The sequence below is a fragment of the Penicillium atrosanguineum genome, assembly GCF_028827265.1.
Source record: "Penicillium atrosanguineum strain IBT 20685 chromosome Unknown utg000005l_segment0_segment0, whole genome shotgun sequence".
Lineage (NCBI taxonomy): Eukaryota > Fungi > Ascomycota > Eurotiomycetes > Eurotiales > Aspergillaceae > Penicillium > Penicillium atrosanguineum.
This window is the reverse complement of record NW_026623137.1, coordinates 1896771-1916574: the sequence shown is the minus strand read 5'-3', so window position 1 is coordinate 1916574 and position 19804 is coordinate 1896771. Positions and strand designations below refer to the sequence as shown.

The 19804-nt window shown below is 48.2% G+C and overlaps 10 protein-coding genes across 10 annotated transcripts; 3 read left to right on the top strand and 7 right to left on the bottom strand.

The window, feature by feature from the left end:
• Positions 1-947: 947 nt before the first annotated feature.
• On the top strand, positions 948-1781 carry N7443_006966 (alpha/beta fold hydrolase; the record flags this gene model as incomplete). Its single annotated transcript, XM_056887022.1, has 1 exon — positions 948-1781. The coding sequence occupies one exon, from the start codon at positions 948-950 to the stop codon at positions 1779-1781; it is 834 nt and encodes a 277-aa protein (XP_056740671.1).
• A 649-nt stretch (positions 1782-2430) lies between these two features.
• N7443_006965 (uncharacterized protein) lies at positions 2431-3315 on the bottom strand (the record flags this gene model as incomplete). Its single annotated transcript, XM_056887021.1, has 1 exon — positions 2431-3315. One exon carries the CDS (start codon positions 3313-3315, stop codon positions 2431-2433), a length of 885 nt encoding a protein of 294 aa, XP_056740670.1.
• A 970-nt stretch (positions 3316-4285) lies between these two features.
• N7443_006964 (glycosyl hydrolase family 79 C-terminal domain-containing protein) lies at positions 4286-6073 on the bottom strand (the record flags this gene model as incomplete). Its single annotated transcript, XM_056887020.1, has 6 exons — positions 4286-4807; positions 4866-5071; positions 5122-5225; positions 5282-5707; positions 5756-5855; positions 5905-6073. The coding sequence occupies 6 exons, from the start codon at positions 6071-6073 to the stop codon at positions 4286-4288; spliced, it is 1527 nt and encodes a 508-aa protein (XP_056740669.1).
• A 1069-nt stretch (positions 6074-7142) lies between these two features.
• Positions 7143-8901, bottom strand: N7443_006963 (sugar porter family MFS transporter; the record flags this gene model as incomplete). The annotated part of the gene is made up of 3 exons (XM_056887019.1): positions 7143-7453; positions 7504-8322; positions 8379-8901. 3 exons carry the CDS (start codon positions 8899-8901, stop codon positions 7143-7145), a joined length of 1653 nt encoding a protein of 550 aa, XP_056740668.1.
• Positions 8902-9978: 1077 nt separating this feature from the next.
• On the top strand, positions 9979-10449 carry N7443_006962 (V-type ATPase assembly factor PKR1; the record flags this gene model as incomplete). The annotated part of the gene is made up of 1 exon (XM_056887018.1): positions 9979-10449. The coding sequence occupies one exon, from the start codon at positions 9979-9981 to the stop codon at positions 10447-10449; it is 471 nt and encodes a 156-aa protein (XP_056740667.1).
• A 3350-nt stretch (positions 10450-13799) lies between these two features.
• N7443_006961 (uncharacterized protein) lies at positions 13800-14213 on the top strand (the record flags this gene model as incomplete). The annotated part of the gene is made up of 1 exon (XM_056887017.1): positions 13800-14213. One exon carries the CDS (start codon positions 13800-13802, stop codon positions 14211-14213), a length of 414 nt encoding a protein of 137 aa, XP_056740666.1.
• A 1038-nt stretch (positions 14214-15251) lies between these two features.
• On the bottom strand, positions 15252-15518 carry N7443_006960 (uncharacterized protein; the record flags this gene model as incomplete). Its single annotated transcript, XM_056887016.1, has 1 exon — positions 15252-15518. The coding sequence occupies one exon, from the start codon at positions 15516-15518 to the stop codon at positions 15252-15254; it is 267 nt and encodes an 88-aa protein (XP_056740665.1).
• Positions 15519-16662: 1144 nt separating this feature from the next.
• On the bottom strand, positions 16663-17796 carry N7443_006959 (uncharacterized protein; the record flags this gene model as incomplete). The annotated part of the gene is made up of 1 exon (XM_056887015.1): positions 16663-17796. One exon carries the CDS (start codon positions 17794-17796, stop codon positions 16663-16665), a length of 1134 nt encoding a protein of 377 aa, XP_056740664.1.
• A 29-nt stretch (positions 17797-17825) lies between these two features.
• N7443_006958 (uncharacterized protein) lies at positions 17826-18352 on the bottom strand (the record flags this gene model as incomplete). Its single annotated transcript, XM_056887014.1, has 3 exons — positions 17826-18132; positions 18183-18210; positions 18277-18352. The coding sequence occupies 3 exons, from the start codon at positions 18350-18352 to the stop codon at positions 17826-17828; spliced, it is 411 nt and encodes a 136-aa protein (XP_056740663.1).
• A 727-nt stretch (positions 18353-19079) lies between these two features.
• Positions 19080-19768, bottom strand: N7443_006957 (uncharacterized protein; the record flags this gene model as incomplete). The annotated part of the gene is made up of 2 exons (XM_056887013.1): positions 19080-19314; positions 19344-19768. 2 exons carry the CDS (start codon positions 19766-19768, stop codon positions 19080-19082), a joined length of 660 nt encoding a protein of 219 aa, XP_056740662.1.
• Positions 19769-19804: the final 36 nt, after the last annotated feature.

The following is a 19804-nucleotide window of genomic DNA, read 5'->3' as shown; positions in this document are numbered from 1 at the left end:
TTTGAAAACCGATCCGAGTGGTCGAGATGCTCAATGCAAGTTCTTTTTGAGACCGTTTGACTCAAGCTTAAGCTTGTAGACCGACAATATCGATACACGAATGCAAGATGTCGTTCGGTTGTAGGTTACGGTCCCCCAGAGGACCTCGCCTTTTCCGTACCCTTAACTCCGTCCTCTCCCTGGCTCGCTCCCTGCCCCGCTCCCTGCCCGCTCGTTCCTTAGCCCGAGTGGATTAGGATCACCCTTGGCGTGGAGACCCGTTGCGGCCGCGACCTCCGATATCTAATATATGACACGGGCCGACCTCGTTGTTGCAGTAGATTCTCTATTGTCGAGTTTAAATCGGAGAGTAAGTGGTGTGTAGTCTGCCTCTGGGCGAAGGCACTTTGGACACGGGTGGGAGAAGGCCCCTGTGTCTATACAGGAGAGGAAGTTGGGTCCACACTTAACCGCTAGCAACCCTCGTACAATCCATGGATGTTACTTGTGCATGTGGGTATCATTTGTATGTTTTCTAGTGGATAGATGTCATGGCATTAATAGGCTTATGATCATGGCTGCTACGCCTTTGGGATTCTGTGAGCAACTGTTTAGTCTCACCGCCCCTGCTTTCTGGCATGCTTTCTAGATAGATTGTAGCTTCTTCTCTTTTCCCTTCTTTATAGCATCGATTCTATCGCTTTATTCGCTCGTTTTTTCCTTTTCCTCGAATTTTTCATGAGCCTTTGGTGGCATGGTAGGTGGTTGAACAGTGTTGCTTTTGGGACTCGACCAAAACACGTGAGGTTATCGGCTCAATTGTGGAGTGGATTACGTTACATTAGGAGGAGCATTGTGTCAGCATACATGGCGTGATTGTGATTTTGGTGGAACAACCTGTACCCCTGCAATCAACTGTTCTGATTCCTGCTCCTCATAAATTCACAAAGTAAATACTCAGGAACAAAATGGAATCTATTCTATCCGCACATGAAATCGGTGAAGGACTTCCCGTTTTGATCATTCATGGATGGCAGATGGAGGGAAGGGTCGAGGAGCTGGACTTTGAGCCGATTTTCAGCAAAACACCGGGATTTCGCCGAATCTACGTGGATCTTCCGGGCATGGGCACAACGCCTGCGAGTAATGTCAAGGATCTGGACGATATATACCTTCGCCTAGTGCAATTCATTGATTCACGACTTGAGAGGTCAAGGTTCTTACTTGTCGGCTCATCATGTGGCGGCTACCTTGCACGTGCGATAGCTCAAAAATATACTGAACAAGTCGATGGTTTACTACTACGCGTACCGCTTATTGAGCCAAAGGACAGCATGCGCGATCTCGACGCTTTCAAACCTTTGGTTGCAAACGAGCAACTCATATCGAGCATATCAACCGAAGACAAGACACTGCTTGGAAACGTTCTCGTTCAAACTCCTGCTTACGTTGAAGCTTTAAAGGCGAAATACGAAGGAATTTACCTTCCAGCGGAGAAAGCAGCAGACAACAAAGTGTTAGATCCGATCCGAGCAGATCCACGTCGATATCAGTTATCATTCTCGTTGGACAGTGAAAACGTCAAGTTCTTTGCACCCACACTTGTTATATGTGGTCGGCAAGATGAGAGTGTGGGCTATCGAGACAGCCTTCGCTTGCTGGAGCTCTATCCACGATCAACCTATGTTGTTCTAGATCGTGGTACACACGGCCTTCCTATCGATGAGACTAGTGTTTTTGAAGCTCTTGTTCGTGATTGGATAAAACGGGTTAATGAATGGCGAGGCCGCATGGACAAATAAGAGCTATCCATATCAATAAACTCTGTACCATTTCTAGTATATAGAATGAAAGCGGGGGTGGGAAGAATGGTACTTATTACGTATAGGAGTTAGAATATCCTGGTGGAACGACTGACCTTGCGGATGAAAGACCAAAGAAAATGGAGGGCATGATCTCGCTCTATGTAATAGCATTCTGCAAAAGGAGTTCAGCCATTAGAGAGTGGCGCCAGTCGAGTGCAGTGAAGTGATAAATTTAAACATGAATTGGTATGCAATGGAGCCTTTGAAACCAATACGAAGAGTTCCAATTTTCATTGTTTTCCACTATTTATGGGTTTCGCTGTGGAATTGAAAAATGTCCCGGACTGATATTTTCTCAATGCTGTCGTAGTCAGTACTAGCTAGATTTATAATTAAAGTCTCTCTTCCAGATATACGGCCCTGGAGTTAGCTAAATAAAATTTCTTCTACACATTTCTAGAACTTCACATCGATAGAAAGTATTCGCATCAAATTTGTTTAGATTTTTCATTCAATCTTACTACCGTATTATCCATATCTCAGTTCCATTAAGCGTCATTTGTTGACAATAGTCAACTGGAAAAATGTAAAGACGAGGCGCCGGCATGCATTGCAAACGGCAATGTACCGATCTTTACACATAGCCTTAGTAGGCAACAGCGAGGGCCAACATCGCAACCAGGGAAGCACCCCAGTTGGAGAAGTCGACCTTAGTCGCGGAGCTCGACGGGGCGGTAGTGGCTGCCGCTGAGGATGAAGCAGTCGACGAGGTCTCACTGACCGAGGCAGTGGTAGTGCTAGTTGCAAAGCTTGATGTAGTCACCGGAGTGCTCTTGAGAGGTGTCGAAGTCGCGACCGGTGTGCTGGAAACGGGAACAGGAGTACCGGAAGGAACGGGCATGGAGGTGACAGGGACCGGGGTCGAAGAGCCAATAGCACCGACTCCAGATGGAATAGCAGAGCTAGAGACAGGAGGGATACTGGCAGGGATCACGAAAGGAGTGGACGAAGACGCGACAGCCGACGACGAGACAGCAGCGTAGCACGAATCGCTGGTCAACTCGACACTCACACACTGGGTGACGGAGGTGCTGTTGGTGGTGTAGATGTTGTCTCCATTGTCTTGGCCAGTTGCGCAAGCCATGAAGCTCGAGCTACCATCGAAGCTGAGAGCGCCCGAAGACGAAAGAGTGAAGCCAGAAGTGCCAGTGGCACCCTCGTCACACTGGAATTGGGTGGTCTCGGCTGTATTACCTGTTAGCGAAGGATGCCACATATATTTATACGAACGATGATACTCACTAGTAACCACGCAGCCACGGCCATTGCTGTCTGTGATGATAGCATCCTCAAGACAGAAGGTAGCAGCGGACAAAGTAGAATCGCCGACGCGGACCTGGCCATCGCTTAGCTGGCCAAGAGTACCAGAAGCACCGCCAGAGGCAGTGATCTGGAAGCAGCAGCTGTCACTGCGACCAACGAGGGCGTTAGTGCCAGCAACGAAAGCAGCAATACCAAAGAAGTTCTTCATGATTGCGAGCGAATGATGGAAACAAAAAGCCTAGTAAGCGAATGTAGGCAGCACACTTGCAAGAAAGATTGTCTGAGCAAAGGGCAAAAGATGCGAGTTTGGATGTTCAAATAGAAGAGGAACTCAAAGCTTTTTAGTTCTGAAACCGGGAAATGATCGACCTAGCGTACGTATTGTTCGTGATAACAGGGCAATTGTGACCTAGAATACTAGGTCGCTTTTGGCGTCGAATTCTATCTCATTGATTGGCCCAAACGCAGACTCTGACAGCCCACATGGCCGCTTTGATCAAGGAACTTTGGGTATAGCAGTTTGCAGGGAACTCCGCGACGCAATCGAGGACGCGCGTTCACGACTAGATCCTTCTACTCAGACAAGGCCACCACAAAGAACGTGTGCGTGAGCTTAAATTTTCGGAGGCTCCGATGAAAATAAAACCGAAATAAATTTCTAGTTTTACGTCGCTCCTACAAAACTCTTCAAGTTGGAGCCCAAGGTCACTGCAAAATAGAGGGGCTGGGTGCCTGCCAAGCATGACTTCCCGTCATCTTACAGTACATATCATCTGGGCTTGGAGCTAAGGTGGCTAAAAGTGCCGCTACCCACGCCTTACACGTACCTTCGACGCCGCTGCCAAGTTCATACGTGGCGTCAGTGGTACCATGTGGGGTTCCGCAAGTCTTTTGTTCTCGCTTTTGGGTCTGAGCACATCCGGAGCCAGGAACGTGCAATTGAGCTATCTTTTGCATGGCAAGGTTTCCCGCAAGACCAGGATCATTTCCACGTTGGGATTTTTAAGCGATTTCACAGACCTAGGCGATGACGTCAAACTGGAGAATGGGCGCAAAGATAGGAAAAGAAATTTAGTACATAGTATATCCACAATTCACTTGACGATGGTGGGGCCGCTATGTACATTCACCAATCTCTTAACGAAAGAAAGTTCACTACTTTCAGCGTTCCACACACCTTACTGATGGTGGAACTCGACAACAACAGCCTCACTAGAAGGCAGTTCGACAGCAAGACGTCCATGGCTAACACGCAGGATATCACAACGATCCGAGCCAGAACGAGCAAGTCGGCCATCGGTGTAGTTCCAGCTCAAACCACCCCAGGAAATACCAGTATCCGCACTAGCGCCGGGCCCAGTAAGCCTTTTAGCCTCAGCCGTGTTCACATATCCCGGCACATCAAGAGAGATTTGTTGAGAAGGACGAGGATACACCGTGGTAGAATTCCATTCGTCGAGATTGACAACGACGTACTTGGCCAATATATCTGACTCGTAAATTGCATATGCTGAAAGGTTGTCTCGTCCCAAATCGAGAGACTTTACTTGGACTGTTCGGTGGTGACCGATCACGTCTGCGACCACAAGCTGGCCGTATAGCGGCGGCTTGACCTTCGGATCTTGGCCATTGTATTGAACTGGGACCCATGCGGTGTAGCCGAAGGTAGTTCCTTGGATTAGGTTGAAACGGGTGATGTTCTGCGCGAACGGATTGTAGGTTAGCTTACGCTCAAAATATATCACGGCTAGGTCGTACCAAGCTCATTCCGAAAAGTAGGTAATCAACAAGCCAGAGGGAGCTACCGAAGACACCTTCCACTCCAGCCATGTTGAGGTTCACGTAGTCACTGTTCGTCTCTCCGAGAAGGAATGGGATTTGCGGGTCATAAGCTTGCAGAGCTTCCATGGCTGGAATATATTGAGTCAAGTTTGCAGCGATGGCAGTGTGGTTCATGAATGATCCTAACAGCAGTTAGTTGAGTGATGCTTCTGTCAGAGAAGGACTATCTGACTTCCAAGTCGCACCCAGTCTGCATTTCCCGCGGCATATTGATGCTGTGACACGAGCTTGACATGCCCGGTAGAGTCGATCCCATACTCATCAAAAGCCTTTGACCTGATGTATATTAGCTTCCAAGAATCGACACATCGTAAGACCAAGAAGCAACTCACACGCTCCATCCATCAACAAAAGTCAAAGCCTGGAATATCTTCCACCAATCCAATCCATACTTATTCCCCTTCATTACACGCTGCGAAATAGCATCTGCGAAGTACCTCCATTCACGCACATAGTCTGCCTCAGTAAAATTCAGCGGCCGAACGGAGCCAGGGTAAAGGTCAGGCTCGTTTCCAATCTCAAAGGCGACAAGGTTGCCTTTTATATGTTTCAAAGCTGCCTCTGCTTCTGCAAGGGCATTATCCAGGGCGTTGCTCTTGTTGTTGGCTAGGTTGACGCCGAAGGTCCAGGGAGTGGGAAAAGTCTCGAAACCTTCAAACCAGGTGGGTCCAAGATAGACCTCGAGAGGAATTCCATTGTCAAGTTCCTCGGAGAGTATTATTGATTGGGTCTGGGAGGCATTGTAGATGGCACGATCTCTATATTCTATTTAGTTTGGTGAAGATTGGAAGTGGGGGCGAGAGTACCCTGATGTACCGCCAACGCGGATGTGTGGCCAGGCTCCTGTCTTTTCATGAAGAAGCCTGACAACATCCTGAGAGAAGCGATTTGGATGACTCTTATTTCCTTGATTCTGTTAATATCGGAGATTCGCCTTCTCTCTTGGTACACTTACCAGCAAAATCCGCGAAAAAGTGAACTGGAAATGAGAACGATGCAAAAGCATGCTCTACAGGCTTTGAAGCTCCAACGGGCAAGTGTGCGGAGGCCTGGAGCTTGACAACTTCCGTTGTAGCCACCACTGGGCTACATATGAGACAAATTTTCCAGAAAGAGAGACGCATATTGTGAATAGAAAGAGGTTATCCGAAAATCTATTTCAGAACAAAGCCACGCACTACCCCAGACTTTCTCCGCTTTTATAGGGGTTTGAATATTACCTAGATCACGAATATATCGCATTACATGCATCGATGGTGTAATTCCTTTAGGTTCTCGCGAATTACTAGACTGTATTAGGCTCTCGCCCGGGACTCGGCCCGGTTGTCGCCTGTTTCTGCACCATAAGTGTGGGTAACAGGTAAAAAGCAGAAGATAGGCTCTTTCTCCGTGACTGATGCGTCTTCTATCACTTGGATCCTTAATAAAGAAATATAGGGTTCTTCATTAAGTGACTTTCATCGCTTTCTAACGGTTCAGCGAAAGAGGGGTATTGAGGGAGCGCGGCAGAGAATTCCCACGCCGATCAACATCACCAAAGACAGAAACATACGATGATGAGGACGATTTGGACTTCGCTACTATCACCAGCTAATAATAAACAGCGCCAAGAAGGAGAATTGATGAGTTCAAAGGTTTCAATAGCACTCAATTTACCACAACGCGGCACAAGCCACCCGTCATGAACTGAGCTACATATGTTAACAGACAGGGAGCGCGCACACGAGTACGTGATGATCTTTTCAAAACCTATTTTTATCTACATGATATTTTGGGCTCAACAGTCAACATATTTTCTACTTGCCGCCATACTAAGCTGAATACAGAGGGATTAGTTTGTTCTTCGGGCGAATTTTACATAATTCACAAAATACAGTTCTTTGCAATGCTCATCTACAACAAGCGAGAATGCTCTACAGACTTCAGCCATTATATGTATTTTAAATCTGGAGAGTTTACTTTCCTATCCCAATACTCTTTGTGTTCACGGCGAAGGGCAAGCAGCAAATCAAGGACACCAAACCGGAAAGCTAAAGCATGCTAGTTTCCGTCCCCTGCCCCTGTTTTAAGCTTGATTTTCGTAACTACGCTTGGGCGGCTCAAGGAAGTAACCATAATTTGTAATACCCCAGGCTATCAAAGTACAGAGACAAAAAGCGCTCGCTATGCTCACGAATTCCTAAGATAGAATTATCATACATTGTATTCCAAATGTTCATTCAAAAGCTCCACTTCAATCGCACGTCTACGAGCTCGATCCTGCTCACTCGAGTTATCCTTGAAAACGTGATCCATCTGCTCGAGAGTGCGGCCTTTGGTCTCCGGAACGAAGAGGTAAGTCCAGATACCAGAGAGTACACAAAAGACGGCGAAGAACACGTAAGCACCGTAACCTGTGTCTTCGATTAAGGGTGGGGTGATGAGGCCAATGATGAAGTTATTGAGCCAGTTCGAGCAGGTAGATAGGGCGACACCCTTGGCGCGCAGGGAGGAGGGGAAGATTTCTGGGATTGTTAGTGACATCATTGAGTGGATTCCATGGGAAGAAACATACCAGCTGGGAGGGCCCATGGGACTGGTCCCCATGAAGCACCGAAGGCGACCATGTAGAATAAGAGGAAGGCTGCGCTGACCCAGCCCATAGTTTGATGGGCTTCCCAGTCGTAGCTGTACTTTGCGACGAGGACAGCGATGATGATGTGTGAGATGGCCATGCCGACGGATCCTCCGAGCAAGAGTTTCCGACGGCCTAGTGTATCCATTGTCCAGATGGAGGTTGTTACGCCGACTAACTGTAGACAATTGAGAACACCGGACATGATAAGCTGCATGTTATTGTCGAAGCCCATGGTACCGAACAGAGTAGGAGAGTAGTAGATCAAGGCGTTGATTCCAACGAACTGCTGGAAGAAAGTGATCATGATACCAATGTGAGTTCTGCGCCAGCAGCCCTTACGGAAACAATCAGCCCAAGAAGCCATCTCCAGGAGGAAGGCATTCTTGGCTCCACCGCCCTGTAGGTTCGGATGCTTCTCAACATTCATCTGCTGGTGGAAGCGAACCTCCGCTTGGATATCCATGTACTCTTGGCGTACCCGTCTGTCGGAGGTTGGGAGGTTTCGGAGCTTGGCGAGACTCTGTAAAGCTTCCTCGTCGCGACCCTTCGAGGCGAGCCAGCGCGGGGAGAAGGGGAGAACGATGACACCGGCTACGAGGATGAAGCCGGGAATCATTTGCAAGAGAAAGGGGAGCCGCCAGGACCATTCGCCGGCCATGTATCTGGTGCCGAACGTGATCCAGTAGGCAATCACGATGCCTAGTACGATGCACCACTCTTCAAGAACGAGGAGGGTACCGCGACATTCCGGAGGACCTAATCGAAATAGATATAAGTAGATGACCCTTTAAAAGGGGAAACAAATCACATACTGATTTCGGAGATATACAACGGTGCAACCATGGACAACATGCCAATGCCAAAGCCGCCAACAAAGCGAGCAAAGGTCAACATGCCGTATTCCACTGCGGCGGTCTGAAGCACGGAGCCAACGGTGAAGATACCAACAGCCACCAAAATGGAATAGCGACGGGAGATCATGTCTGCAATCCAACCCTGATTGAGGGCACCGATCAATGCACCCAGTTCAATCATTGCCGTCAGCAGACCCTTCCAAAACCCAGACCCAGCACCTCCGACCCGCGGAAACTCGTCCAGGAATTGATCCATGACCAAAATAACAGACACGACACCTTGATCATAACCAAAGATCAAGCCACCGAGCGTAGAACAGGCCGCGCACATGAGGACAAACGGGTTGGACATCAACCCCTTGAGACCCGGCGGGCCATAGGGCTCACGGTCCGCCGTGATATCCTCAGCATGATGAGAAAAGCCTTCCACAGAGCGGCCATCGGGCGAAAGCTCCTTGGCTACAGCTGCTTTATCAGTCATTTCCACAATGAAGATGGATTAAAAAAATGTTGGTATAACCCGACAACCGAAGGAACAGGAGCTTGGTCGGCGATATTTATACGTATATCCAGTTTGGAACCCCGACTTCCCCTCCCTTCATCTAATGCCCCGTATATGGCCTAATATGTCAAAAGAGGCATCATGATTGGACACTAGGGCAAAGACCGACTCGGGGAAGCGGGTCTCCCCCAGACAGAAATGACGGCAATACACGGTTTATGGGACCCGATGGGTGTAACTACATCAGGGAACATATGGAGGAGATCAACCGCTAAGCCTGGGACGTGGGGAAAACAAGGGGGTTTGGGTAATCGCATGCAGTAGATTGGACTGTCAGAGGCGGCTATTGGTACATTTCACCTCATTTGATCCCTCTTCCACGGTCCAGCGTGGGGCTTGATGCTTTGGGAATCTGGGGAGATCCTAGTTATGATGGGAATATCGGTGAACGAGGACCTAGCATTTCACTGCCCCGTCGATCATGTTGCAAGGTTAAAAGCTTCCAAGTACTCAGCCTAGCAAGTATTCAAGTCCTACCAAGACATACGAACGTATTCTACACCGGTTGAGAGCACCACCAATCCGGAGGTGAGTTGCGCAATAATGGGCCCTCGGCGTCCCTCCGAAAGTTACGCCCCCAATCCTTGTCGGGCAGAATCGCCGTTTTTCGCAAAAGCCAAAGTCTAACAGGCCAAAGGATATTCGAATATCCGGTCATTCGGGCCGGTTGTCGTCGGAGTATCCTAGGCGGAACCACCGATGATGGCATCCCGCGACTAGAGAGGGTGATATGCCCATCTGACTTGTGCAGACTATGTAGACTACGCAGACTAGACTATAGAAAGACTTATTGTCCCCACGGGGAAACGGGAGTTTAACTGCTTCCACTCAGGATTCTCCACGACTCTTTTTCCAAGCTCCGCTCGGGTGGAGTATTTCAGGCCTCGGAACCCGTTCACCGAGACGCGCCCGATCTTTCGCTCAGTCCCCGTATACGGATACCTGTTTCCGGACGACGTCACACTCCCCCCCTCCCCTGCCTTCACATCGACAACCATGGCTTCCTTCGTGGAAGAGCTATGGTCCAGCGTCTTCACACCGGGCCCCACCCCGACTCTGTTGATCGCGACCAACGTCAGCTTCGCAGCCCTGCAACTCATCCTCTTCGCCCTCCTCCTCGCAACACACAGCCTACACTTCGTCGCGCTGTCCATCATCTCCGCGGGACTGTGGTACTCGATCAACTGGTTTGCGGCAGAAGTGCGCGCGGCCCAACTCGCCCAAGAGGCAGAGAAGAAGGACCCCGCGCTCGACAGGAACAAGGATTCCGTGGAGGGTGACAGCGACACAGAGACCGAAACCTTCAACAAGCCTTCCGCCATCGCCACCGGTAGCGCGTCCTTGTCCTCGTCAGGACTCCAGCCCATCGAACGGGATCCCAAGAAGCGGCCCAGCTCCGGCGGCGATAGCTCTGGCTACGGAAGCACCGACAGCGAGTGGGAGAAGGTTGAGGATAACAAGGCGTGATCTACATGAAGACTACCGCTGTTGGATGCAAGCCCTTTTTTAAAGCTCCTTCGCTGTACGATCACGACCTCCCGTGTCACAGATGGCGCCTCTGGTCGCACTCGATATTTTCTCGGCGTCTTGTTTGGTTCTTCATCGACTTTAGTCCACTCCTTTTTCAATACCCTCTTGTTGATCTATCTACTAGATTAGATAGCACGATATGAACCTTAATACCCAAGATGTTGAATGAAGTTTGTTGATATTGTCCCTTCGCTTTGTACTGGTGTCGACAGAAGTTGATGTGGGGCTGGGCACTAGTGCGGCCTGAGACGAGAAAATCTCACCACTATCATATGCCTATCTTATAGGTAGGAGAATGGGAGTCTACAGTGCGAAGCAAAAACAATGAAAGACAAAAACATACAACAGCCATGTTATGGCGATACTCACCTAGTGCCCATCATTCGGTGCTGGGCGACTCGCCGATCTCGCCTGGACATATCCCTGGTTGGCTCACCAGTCTGCTTTAGGAGTCGGCGCTACTGATTACCCATGTCATGATTATATGGTCTCCTCCCTCCTAACTGTTCACCGACTTCTCCCTTCTCTAAAATTAAAATCACGAAGTCGTAGGAAAAGTATGGATACCAGCACCGAAGAGACCAAAGACGTGCAAACCTTCACACTACGTAAGATTGGGCAAGGTTTTTGCGGTACAGTCTGGGCTGCATCGACAGGGCCCGCATTCAAAAGGGAAGATGGCCGGCCTGCCCGATCTTTGAGAAACGACTTTGAAATGCACCAGCGAGTGCTCCAAAGCTTTCAAGAATCAACTCAGTCACGCCTTCAGATCCAAATACCAGCCTGCTATGATTATATCAAGTCAACCGACAATATATGGTGATCGGTGAACCTGCGAAAGTTCCCACCAGGCTATATGCTGTGCAATATCATACTCTCTCAACGCATCCTGCCCTTGCCCGAATCGAAACTACAAGACGACTCTTCGTTAGCAACTACTGCCCACCAAAGATAACATGACAAATCCTCAACAGCGAGCCCGACATAGACTGCTTAATCAGGCCATGTCTAGGCGGAACACGAACACAAAATTCTCATACTACGTCGAAATTCACGCTCCATCTGGATCAAATGGAGTCACCACGAGCGAAATAAATCAGTACGCAAGAGTAATGGCCGAAACTCTCGCAATGATACACTGGATCGGCGAAATTGATGTGACATCGAGTTTATTCTTGCGCCGCCGAGCGAAAAAGGTTTCAAAGTGAAGTCCATATTTTTGGAGAACATTCAATGTGGGATCCTGACTTAGGCCAAGGACGCAGAATTGTGACGGCCCTCATGATTCGAAAATTAGATGCTGGTGTTTTCCCTAATCCCAGAATAGTGACTCCCTGTCCCCAAATAATATCAAAGAATATTCTGTCGGCTTCATAGAGCCGACCATGGTATTTCCATACCGTCAGACAAGGAGATTTCCGCTGGGAAGATGTCGGAACCAAGATGTATGGCCAATCAGACGTATTAAACAACTCTGCTATTTCTATCCCTCTGCAGGTAGGGGTAGGGTGGTTAGTGCCACGGGTATGGCTAAAAAATGCATTTTGGACCAATTTCCCTTTTGGGAATTTCGGTCTACGCTAGTCCGCATTCAAAATTTCGGACCATGACACCACCGCCTGGACCCAAATCTTGAAACACCCACAACAATTTGAATAAATTAGATAAAAGTAAACCGACTTCACATATGTATCATCAAGCCTTAGAGGATATAGGGAAAGTTAAAAGTTAAAAAGCCTCGTATAACCTCCTCCAACGTGATAAGCAATATCCGCACTCCAGCTTTAATCCACCAGAATAGGTCTCCCTTAGCCACTAGCGGCTTAAGGCGTGTTGGAGGAGGGATTCACTGACGGACCGATTGCTGTTAGAGATACTCCGGGAGGGTGTCAGGATGTCTTGAATAGCATTCGATAAGCCAACACATACCTCGAATCCGCCTCGTGTTTAAATAGCGCTCCACAGAAGTCTACCCCGTACTCCTTACAAGAGAGCTATCCGGATACGTTTAAGAACAGAGGTGAATATCCTACCTTTGCTTAACTATAACGGTTTTTTCTACTCGGGTCTCTTTCCCCTTTTCATATCTAATGGGCCTAGCTATGGTGAGCTAGGAAATGAACTATCTATAAAGGCGTGACTCTAATCTCCTTTGTGTTGCTGCCTAAATTATTCCGTTTGTGCCGGCGTATTGTAGAGAATATTCTATGCTAGCAGACTCTAGAGTTCAATTGGTGATGATCGGCGTATTTCAGCCACTTCTATTATTAACGAGTAGGTTAAGAACTAATCAACGGTAATTGATTCACATCTGTACTCATAGTTATTAGTCCTTGCTGAGTCAAATATTGAGAAAAGGCGTAGTATCGAGCTGTATACCGTACTGGCTATAGTACAGGGGGCCTGAGCCTAAAAAGCAATATGCGGGGATTTACTAAGAAATAAAGATGAAATCAATTAACCAATCGAGAGCTAGGTAACACTGAAGGATCATACAGAGGATGGAAAAAGTCAACTGACAGTACTATTTGTTACATAGCTCAGGAATGTAGAGGATCAATCAAAATGGTAGCATTCAATGAGGCAACTAAGCATAAGGAAGGAAGACGGATCAAGGATGCGGGAATGGAGATCTAAATACACCAAGGTAATCAGGTGACATAAGTTCAACGGTAGAAATACCATTCAGGCAATAATTTAGGCGGGAATAAGTGAACCCAGCAGAATTAGGATTATTGAGTATGTGCCGGCCTGACCTCAATTCCCTCCCGCAGAGTGGGATACTCGGCGATGGGATGGAATATTAGTAGGGCGGGGTGTATCTACCCTGAGTTTCGCGTATACTGCGCCATACCAAATGCAGTAAGAGAAGTGTGTAAATAACAATCCGGGGGTGCGTTTTTATCAGTCCTCGGCGACATAATTGTGGAGCTCATAGAGCAACGTAATGAGGCATTGCTGTCAGAAATTACACTATATACAGTCAATGGATACGTTTCGATGCGATCATGCGTTCTAGTCGCAATTCCGTGATAGATAATTTAGGTAACCATACAGGTGGATTTCATAGAGGTAACCTTGATGAGACACCATCGTCAGCAACTAGACTGAATACGGTATACGTTTCGATGCAATCCGCAGGATCCAGCCGGTTTGTAGCAGTTACCTCTTCCAACCTAAGTTCGTCCAGGGACATATAAAACCGCTTACAGAACTCAGTGCTCATCTGTTTCGACTTCTACACTTCACAGTCTTTCACATTTCCTGCCACCCGCATTTCCACGAAGATGCGTTTCACTAGCCTTCTTTTCATGGCTTCGGCCATTATTACCACCGCTGCCGGCAAGGGAATCAATTGCCAGGGTAGTGGAGAGTGCCCTTTCTGCCATGCCCAGACCAATCTGAAAGAGCTACAAAAAGTTTGCGAGAGCGTCCCGGACAACACGCAATACTACAACGGCCAACAAATCTGTTGCGTCCAGTGCGACGAAGACAACACTGAGCAGTACTCCGTCTGCGCATTTGTGCAGAACACAAAAGATGGCGCTCCAGGTCACTCGGTCAAGGCCGCCATTCAGCAGCTGGTTGATCACAACTGCGGTCTTTGCGGCAGTGCCCCATTCTATAACAACGACGTTAGCGAGGGTGAGCTTACTGTGAATATCGTCGACTACACCAGCTGTCATACGGTCATCTGTTAAGAAAAATCGCGTGAACACGTGCGACACTTTGTAAGTCCTGACTATTTCCAATGCGTTGAGATCCTGAGAATCATGTTAATTGTATTGATAGTACGAAAAAAGAGCAATATGACGGCCGTGGATGAATTGTCTTGTGGAGAGGGATTGCAAATGCTGGCACCGCATGCAAGGTCTAGTTACTGTTAGCACTGCTATGTAGTCTAAGCATTATCTTCTTCGTTTTGCTCAACACTCCCCTAGACCTTGCCAAGTCTCGATAGTCACTTTAAGCTATCTCATATCTCGTTAATACTAGCAATCGACACCACCGCGAGCCCACGGGGCTCATCCTGTCTATAGAAAACTCACCCTGTGTTACGAGCCAAGCAAAATCGAGAAATCTTTTATTCGGCGCATTTAGCGAAGGAATCAAGTCGTCGGGAGAAAGAAAAGTAGAGGGAGCGCGAGAATGGGAAATGGCCTTTTTGTAGGCCTCCGTGGCCTAAGGCACCTGAGGACTTCTCGACTTCCCGATTAGGCAGTCCTGAATCTGAGCAAACATCTCCACAAATTCGCCGGTTATTTCATTGCCAGCCATCTTCATCAACAGAGGAAACCTGTTTGAAATTCCTGGTCACCAGTCGTCCCTACGATCATATACAGAATCACTTTCGAGCAATCACCGATTCTTTCCCACATATGCATATCAAGGGAAGGAGCAGAATGACCAAATCCATGAGGAGATTGATCTGGTGGTGAGGATTTGGGTGAGAGAACTAGCTGAGACAGTGCCACTGTCACCAGAGCTTCATCATCGAATCGAACAGCAGCTGCTTCAAATGGAACACCGTACATAACTTTGGCTACACCTAGCCATTGATGATACCCGGACTACCTTCAAAGACAGCCTCCGGCCTACAGAAGATTGGATCACTCTCATTCCGCCTTCTGTGAATGCAGCATATGAGAAGATAATGACCGCCATTGGTTGCTATGAAGGGTATGTTGTGTGCCGAAGCAATTCGAACCTTTTTGGTGCAGCTCATGTAAGTACATTCCCTAATCCCATTCAAGTCTTGAACCTACAATATTCTGAAGATCATGTACTGTTTTGGGCTTGATGGCACCAGTCCATTTAGGAGGATCCCATTCAGACCATCGCGGCGAAACAACAGAAGAGAAGTTGGCGTCAGTGGGCTCGGCAATCAAGCTGCCTGGGGACAAATAAGGCTCAAACAAGGCCTCAATATTAACGCCGGACGCGAAAATCCCTGCAAAATTGGCCAGAATGGCCAAAGCAAACGATCTGGACAGTCTGCGAACCATGTTTGGGCGGACAAGAGATAGCAATACGTGTACCTAGAGAATGGATGCGAATACTAGAAGAAACAAAGTCACAGATAATCAGCTCAGCCAGCAAATGATGGCTTTCTAATAAGTCGATGCTTCGTGATGGTGTGATACAACTGCCTCCCCCATCACTAGTACACCTAGGCAACATATCCGTTCCGCCATGTTAGCTAGAGTCTTGGCCTTTTTCTGCAGGATTGCTGCAAAATCGGAGTGTTTGAAGTCCGGAGGCGTTCAATAAAGGTCTCTGCCCTGCATCTTACATACGAATGTCTGGTGGCTTCCTGTTCCTGTGCTTACTATGACCCCCAACGCTGAAGTCCGATTGGATAGCGGAGTTCACCCCTACCTAGGTCCGCCAACATGATTGCGGGAATTAGAAATCGTTGCAATTCTTGGAGCGTAGAATCAGCACGGCACGCTTTACTGCATTACCAAAGCCTAAATGATACATAGGTAGACGCTAGAGTGGCAGCACATGCCTTTTTAAGAGAAATGCTGCGACCCCTCATCTGGGTCCTGTATTACGAGTTTGGACGAAGATTATTTTCTTAGTACTTTCAAATGCCTTCTCAGATGTTTTCAAATTCAAAATTCTTGCTTTGACAGATTCAAATGTTTGTAGAAATTTTTCTAGATAGATCCTTTTGTGCCCCCACGGCGTATGAACCGAATAGTCTGGTCCTGAAGTATTGGAATCAACTTTTGTCATTTCTTTCCTAGTAATCATTATGCATGTTCGCAGTAGAGCGCACTAGTCGAATCATTGCTTAGGCAGCAGGCACAATAGTGCCACGGGTGATTCTGATAATATCTCGATGACCGAGGTGGTGGTTTGGCGCTTAATGATATAATGAAATCCAGACTGCTATAGCCCACAGAAAATAATGAATAGAAAATTGAGAGCACATACAAAATATAGGCGAGACAATTTTACGGTGTTTCAAAAGAGCTCAGTGGTATTTTGAGCGATTTAAGAAAAAGTTTACCATTTCAAATGCAACTGTAACCAAAAGCTAGACGTATGAGAGCGCCAGCAAATTGTTGTTTGTGGTAAATAAAAACAGTAAATAAACACACGACAACGGAAAAGAAAGAAACAGAGTCACTCTTCAAGACTTCAGTTCAGATAATCCATCTTCTTCCAAGCAGCCACGTAGAGACGGGCCACCTCAGGACTCACAGGGCCCGCACTAGCCATAGTTTCGGAGTGCTCTTGCGTCTTACTCGTATCTAGAACTAGACCGCCACACGAGATGCGCTCAAAATGGTCATCAAGGAAGTCGACTAGGCGAGCAGCTGGGTTCTCTGTCTCGAGAGGCATAGGAGACCGGCGGACCCTCGAGATCCAGCCCTTGAAGGGAATAATGGCTTGGGGTGGTATACCTAGCGCATCAGCCAGCACGGGTGACATACTTTTCCATTGCTGGCCAATGGGGTTGTCGATGTGATAAACAGGATAAGCGTCAGGTGCTTTGTCGCGCAACCCAATCTTCAACAGGTCGGCCATGATGTCGGCACAATAATCCACAGGAATCCACTGCAGCACACCATCCAGGTCGGGCCACGCACGCAGCGACTGGGCTGACTTGACTAAGAAAGCGAAGTGCTCGACGGGGTTCCGGAAGCCACTAGTGGATGATCCTGAAATTTGACCGGGGCAAAAAGAACGCGGGTACTTATGCAGTGTTTCATCGAGCATGCGCTCACACATCCACTTGGCTTCGCCGTAACCGCTGAGAAGAGTGGCAAATAGTGGCACGCGGTGCTCAAGGACTCGCGACTCGCCAGCGAAGCCTACGACTCCAATAGACGAGACGAATTGAAAGCCCACGCGGCTCGGAGGGTCAACATCTCGGGACGCTATCTCACGAGCTAAGTCCAGCAGGTTGCGCATAGCCTGGAGCTGCGGCTCAAACGCACTGATAGGCCGTGTGCCACTCATGGGCCAAGCATTATGCACAATATTAGTGGCGTGCTCGACAAGCCACGAGTAATCGAGCGGCGAAAGACCCAGTTGCGCTTTCGAGGTATCAGTCTCAAAGATGCGGAGTTTGGCACGGGTACTAGGAAGAAGTTTAATGCCACGGTTGGCAAATGCTTCTTGTTGCCTTTTTTCGGCGAGCACGCTGCTGCTGCGGCGGTTAAGGCACACCACCCGCGCGACCTTGGGATCCTCGGCCAGCTTCTGGGCGAGATGTGAGCCCAAGCTTCCCGTGGCTCCCGTCACCAGGACGACGGCGTCAAGGTTCATCTTGCGTGGAAGAGCCTTGTCACTTTGTTTCAGCTGAACATTCCCTTTTTGGCGCCAAGGAAATGCAGCTTGGACGTAGCCCAGCCATTGGAGTATGTGGATACGAGCCTCTCTGCCCCCGCCGTGCGTGTCTCAATATTTGCCGGATTGAGCTCCGGGATGGGCTCTGGGAGGGCAGCTGGCTTTGGTAGTCGCGGACCCTGAGCCCCCGACTTTAGCGCTATAATGACCTTTTGGAACGCATTCTCAGGTAAGCTGCCGTCGGTCCAATCAACATGTCCGAACCCTGCGGTGTGCAATTCGCGCTCCCAGTGTTCTGCAGGTACAACAGCGTGGCTTCGCCCGTCATCAAATAGTGGATGATAGGTTACTACGTGGATACCTACTCAACCATAGCGCCATAGATATGGACCCCTGTGAACACAGCTAGAAATAGTCCTGGGGTTCCGAGCAGCCCTAAGTTCCAATACACCAGCATACGAGGAACCCCGGTCGCTAGTTTAACAACTGTCTCGCACTCCCCCAACCCGACGCCAACCTCGTACCAGAAGAGCATAGTATCCGACTGCACTAACTTTTATATGGCTCGAGGTAAGAAATTCCCTTAGTTCTCATACCAGGATTGACATGAAAACTTACGAATACTCTTCAGAAAATAACTCATATGTCGATTTTGCCAAAAACTTCGATATCGCAGTCCAAAAGTTCTATTCTTGGAGCCCCTCTCTGAACGGAGATTGCTCGGGCCTGTCAGTTCCCCTTAACTCGTTCTAGCTAGCTTATTTCAACGCACTTACTAACACCAAGACTAGACAAGCCAGAGTATATTACTATGTGCAGCGCGGGACTGCTAATAGCACTACATCTACTACTAAGGGCACTGCGGTGGAACCTCCGGGTCCTACTCAGACGGGAACACCAGATACCTGCAATAAGTGGATAACGCCAAAGGATTGAAAAGTATTGTCAAGACATGGCGAACGAAGCAGGGATTTCCTTGGATTGCCTTTATGAAATGAACCCCGCCCTCAACACGAAGAAGGGTGAACGCCAAAGGCTCATAGCTGGAGAAGCATACTGTATTGGAACGAGCTCCAACATATGTAACTAGTTATCTGTGTTTTTCAGATGATATTTCGCCTCGCTGTACTAGAGTAAGAATTCAGAAACTTTCGGTTAGTGAGGGTGGGTGGAGAAGAGGGAGCGTACCAGCAGCATTTTAATAGACGAAAGTATCATAATTCTATCAATTTGTTCTTTTTTTTGGCTTCACATAAATGCAATCAATCGGAGGCTCCCAGCCTCGCGTTTCTTGGTCGAACAGCGGTTGCAACTTCCCAAGTTGAGTCCTGTGAAAATATTTCCTCGTCTTCCATTGAAACAAACGAGCCATTATGAGGTTCCTTCTGCGCCGCCTTCCATAAATCCTCCATAGAGATCTTATCGGCATGCCAACGCCGGGCGACGTGAAAATTGTTTATAAGCTGCTGAAGACGAACGCGTAGGTAGCCTTGGTACCTATTAGAGCTTTGGGTCTCGGTGTTTACCACGTAGTCTGGGTCGATAGCCCAGATCCAATTTCATCTGCCAACTGATTTTCTAGAACAGAGGCTGCAGCATTGCCATCTAGATATAGAAAAACGTTCCGTAGAGTTCCTTCTGTGAGCCCCTCCGATATAGAGTCAATAGTCCCCCACGATAACTCTTTCAGAAGATCCGCTATACGCTTCTTTGGAGGGTACGATCGGAGATAGTTAAACTGCTTCCGTAATTCACTTATGATCGTAGGAAAGCTTTCGTCTTCGGTAGGCGTTTCGGAAGGCCAATCGAAAGGCTTAATAGAGTATCTCGATTGGATCGTAACACCGGAGGCTATTGCACTAAAAGCCATGTGTATTGAATGTGACGACTTTCGATGATAAGATTCCCAACGATCGGGATTCTCTGCCTTCCATTGAGGGTTCTCAAACATCGCATAACCCCATGGCCTTTTATCCTGATCTTCTTG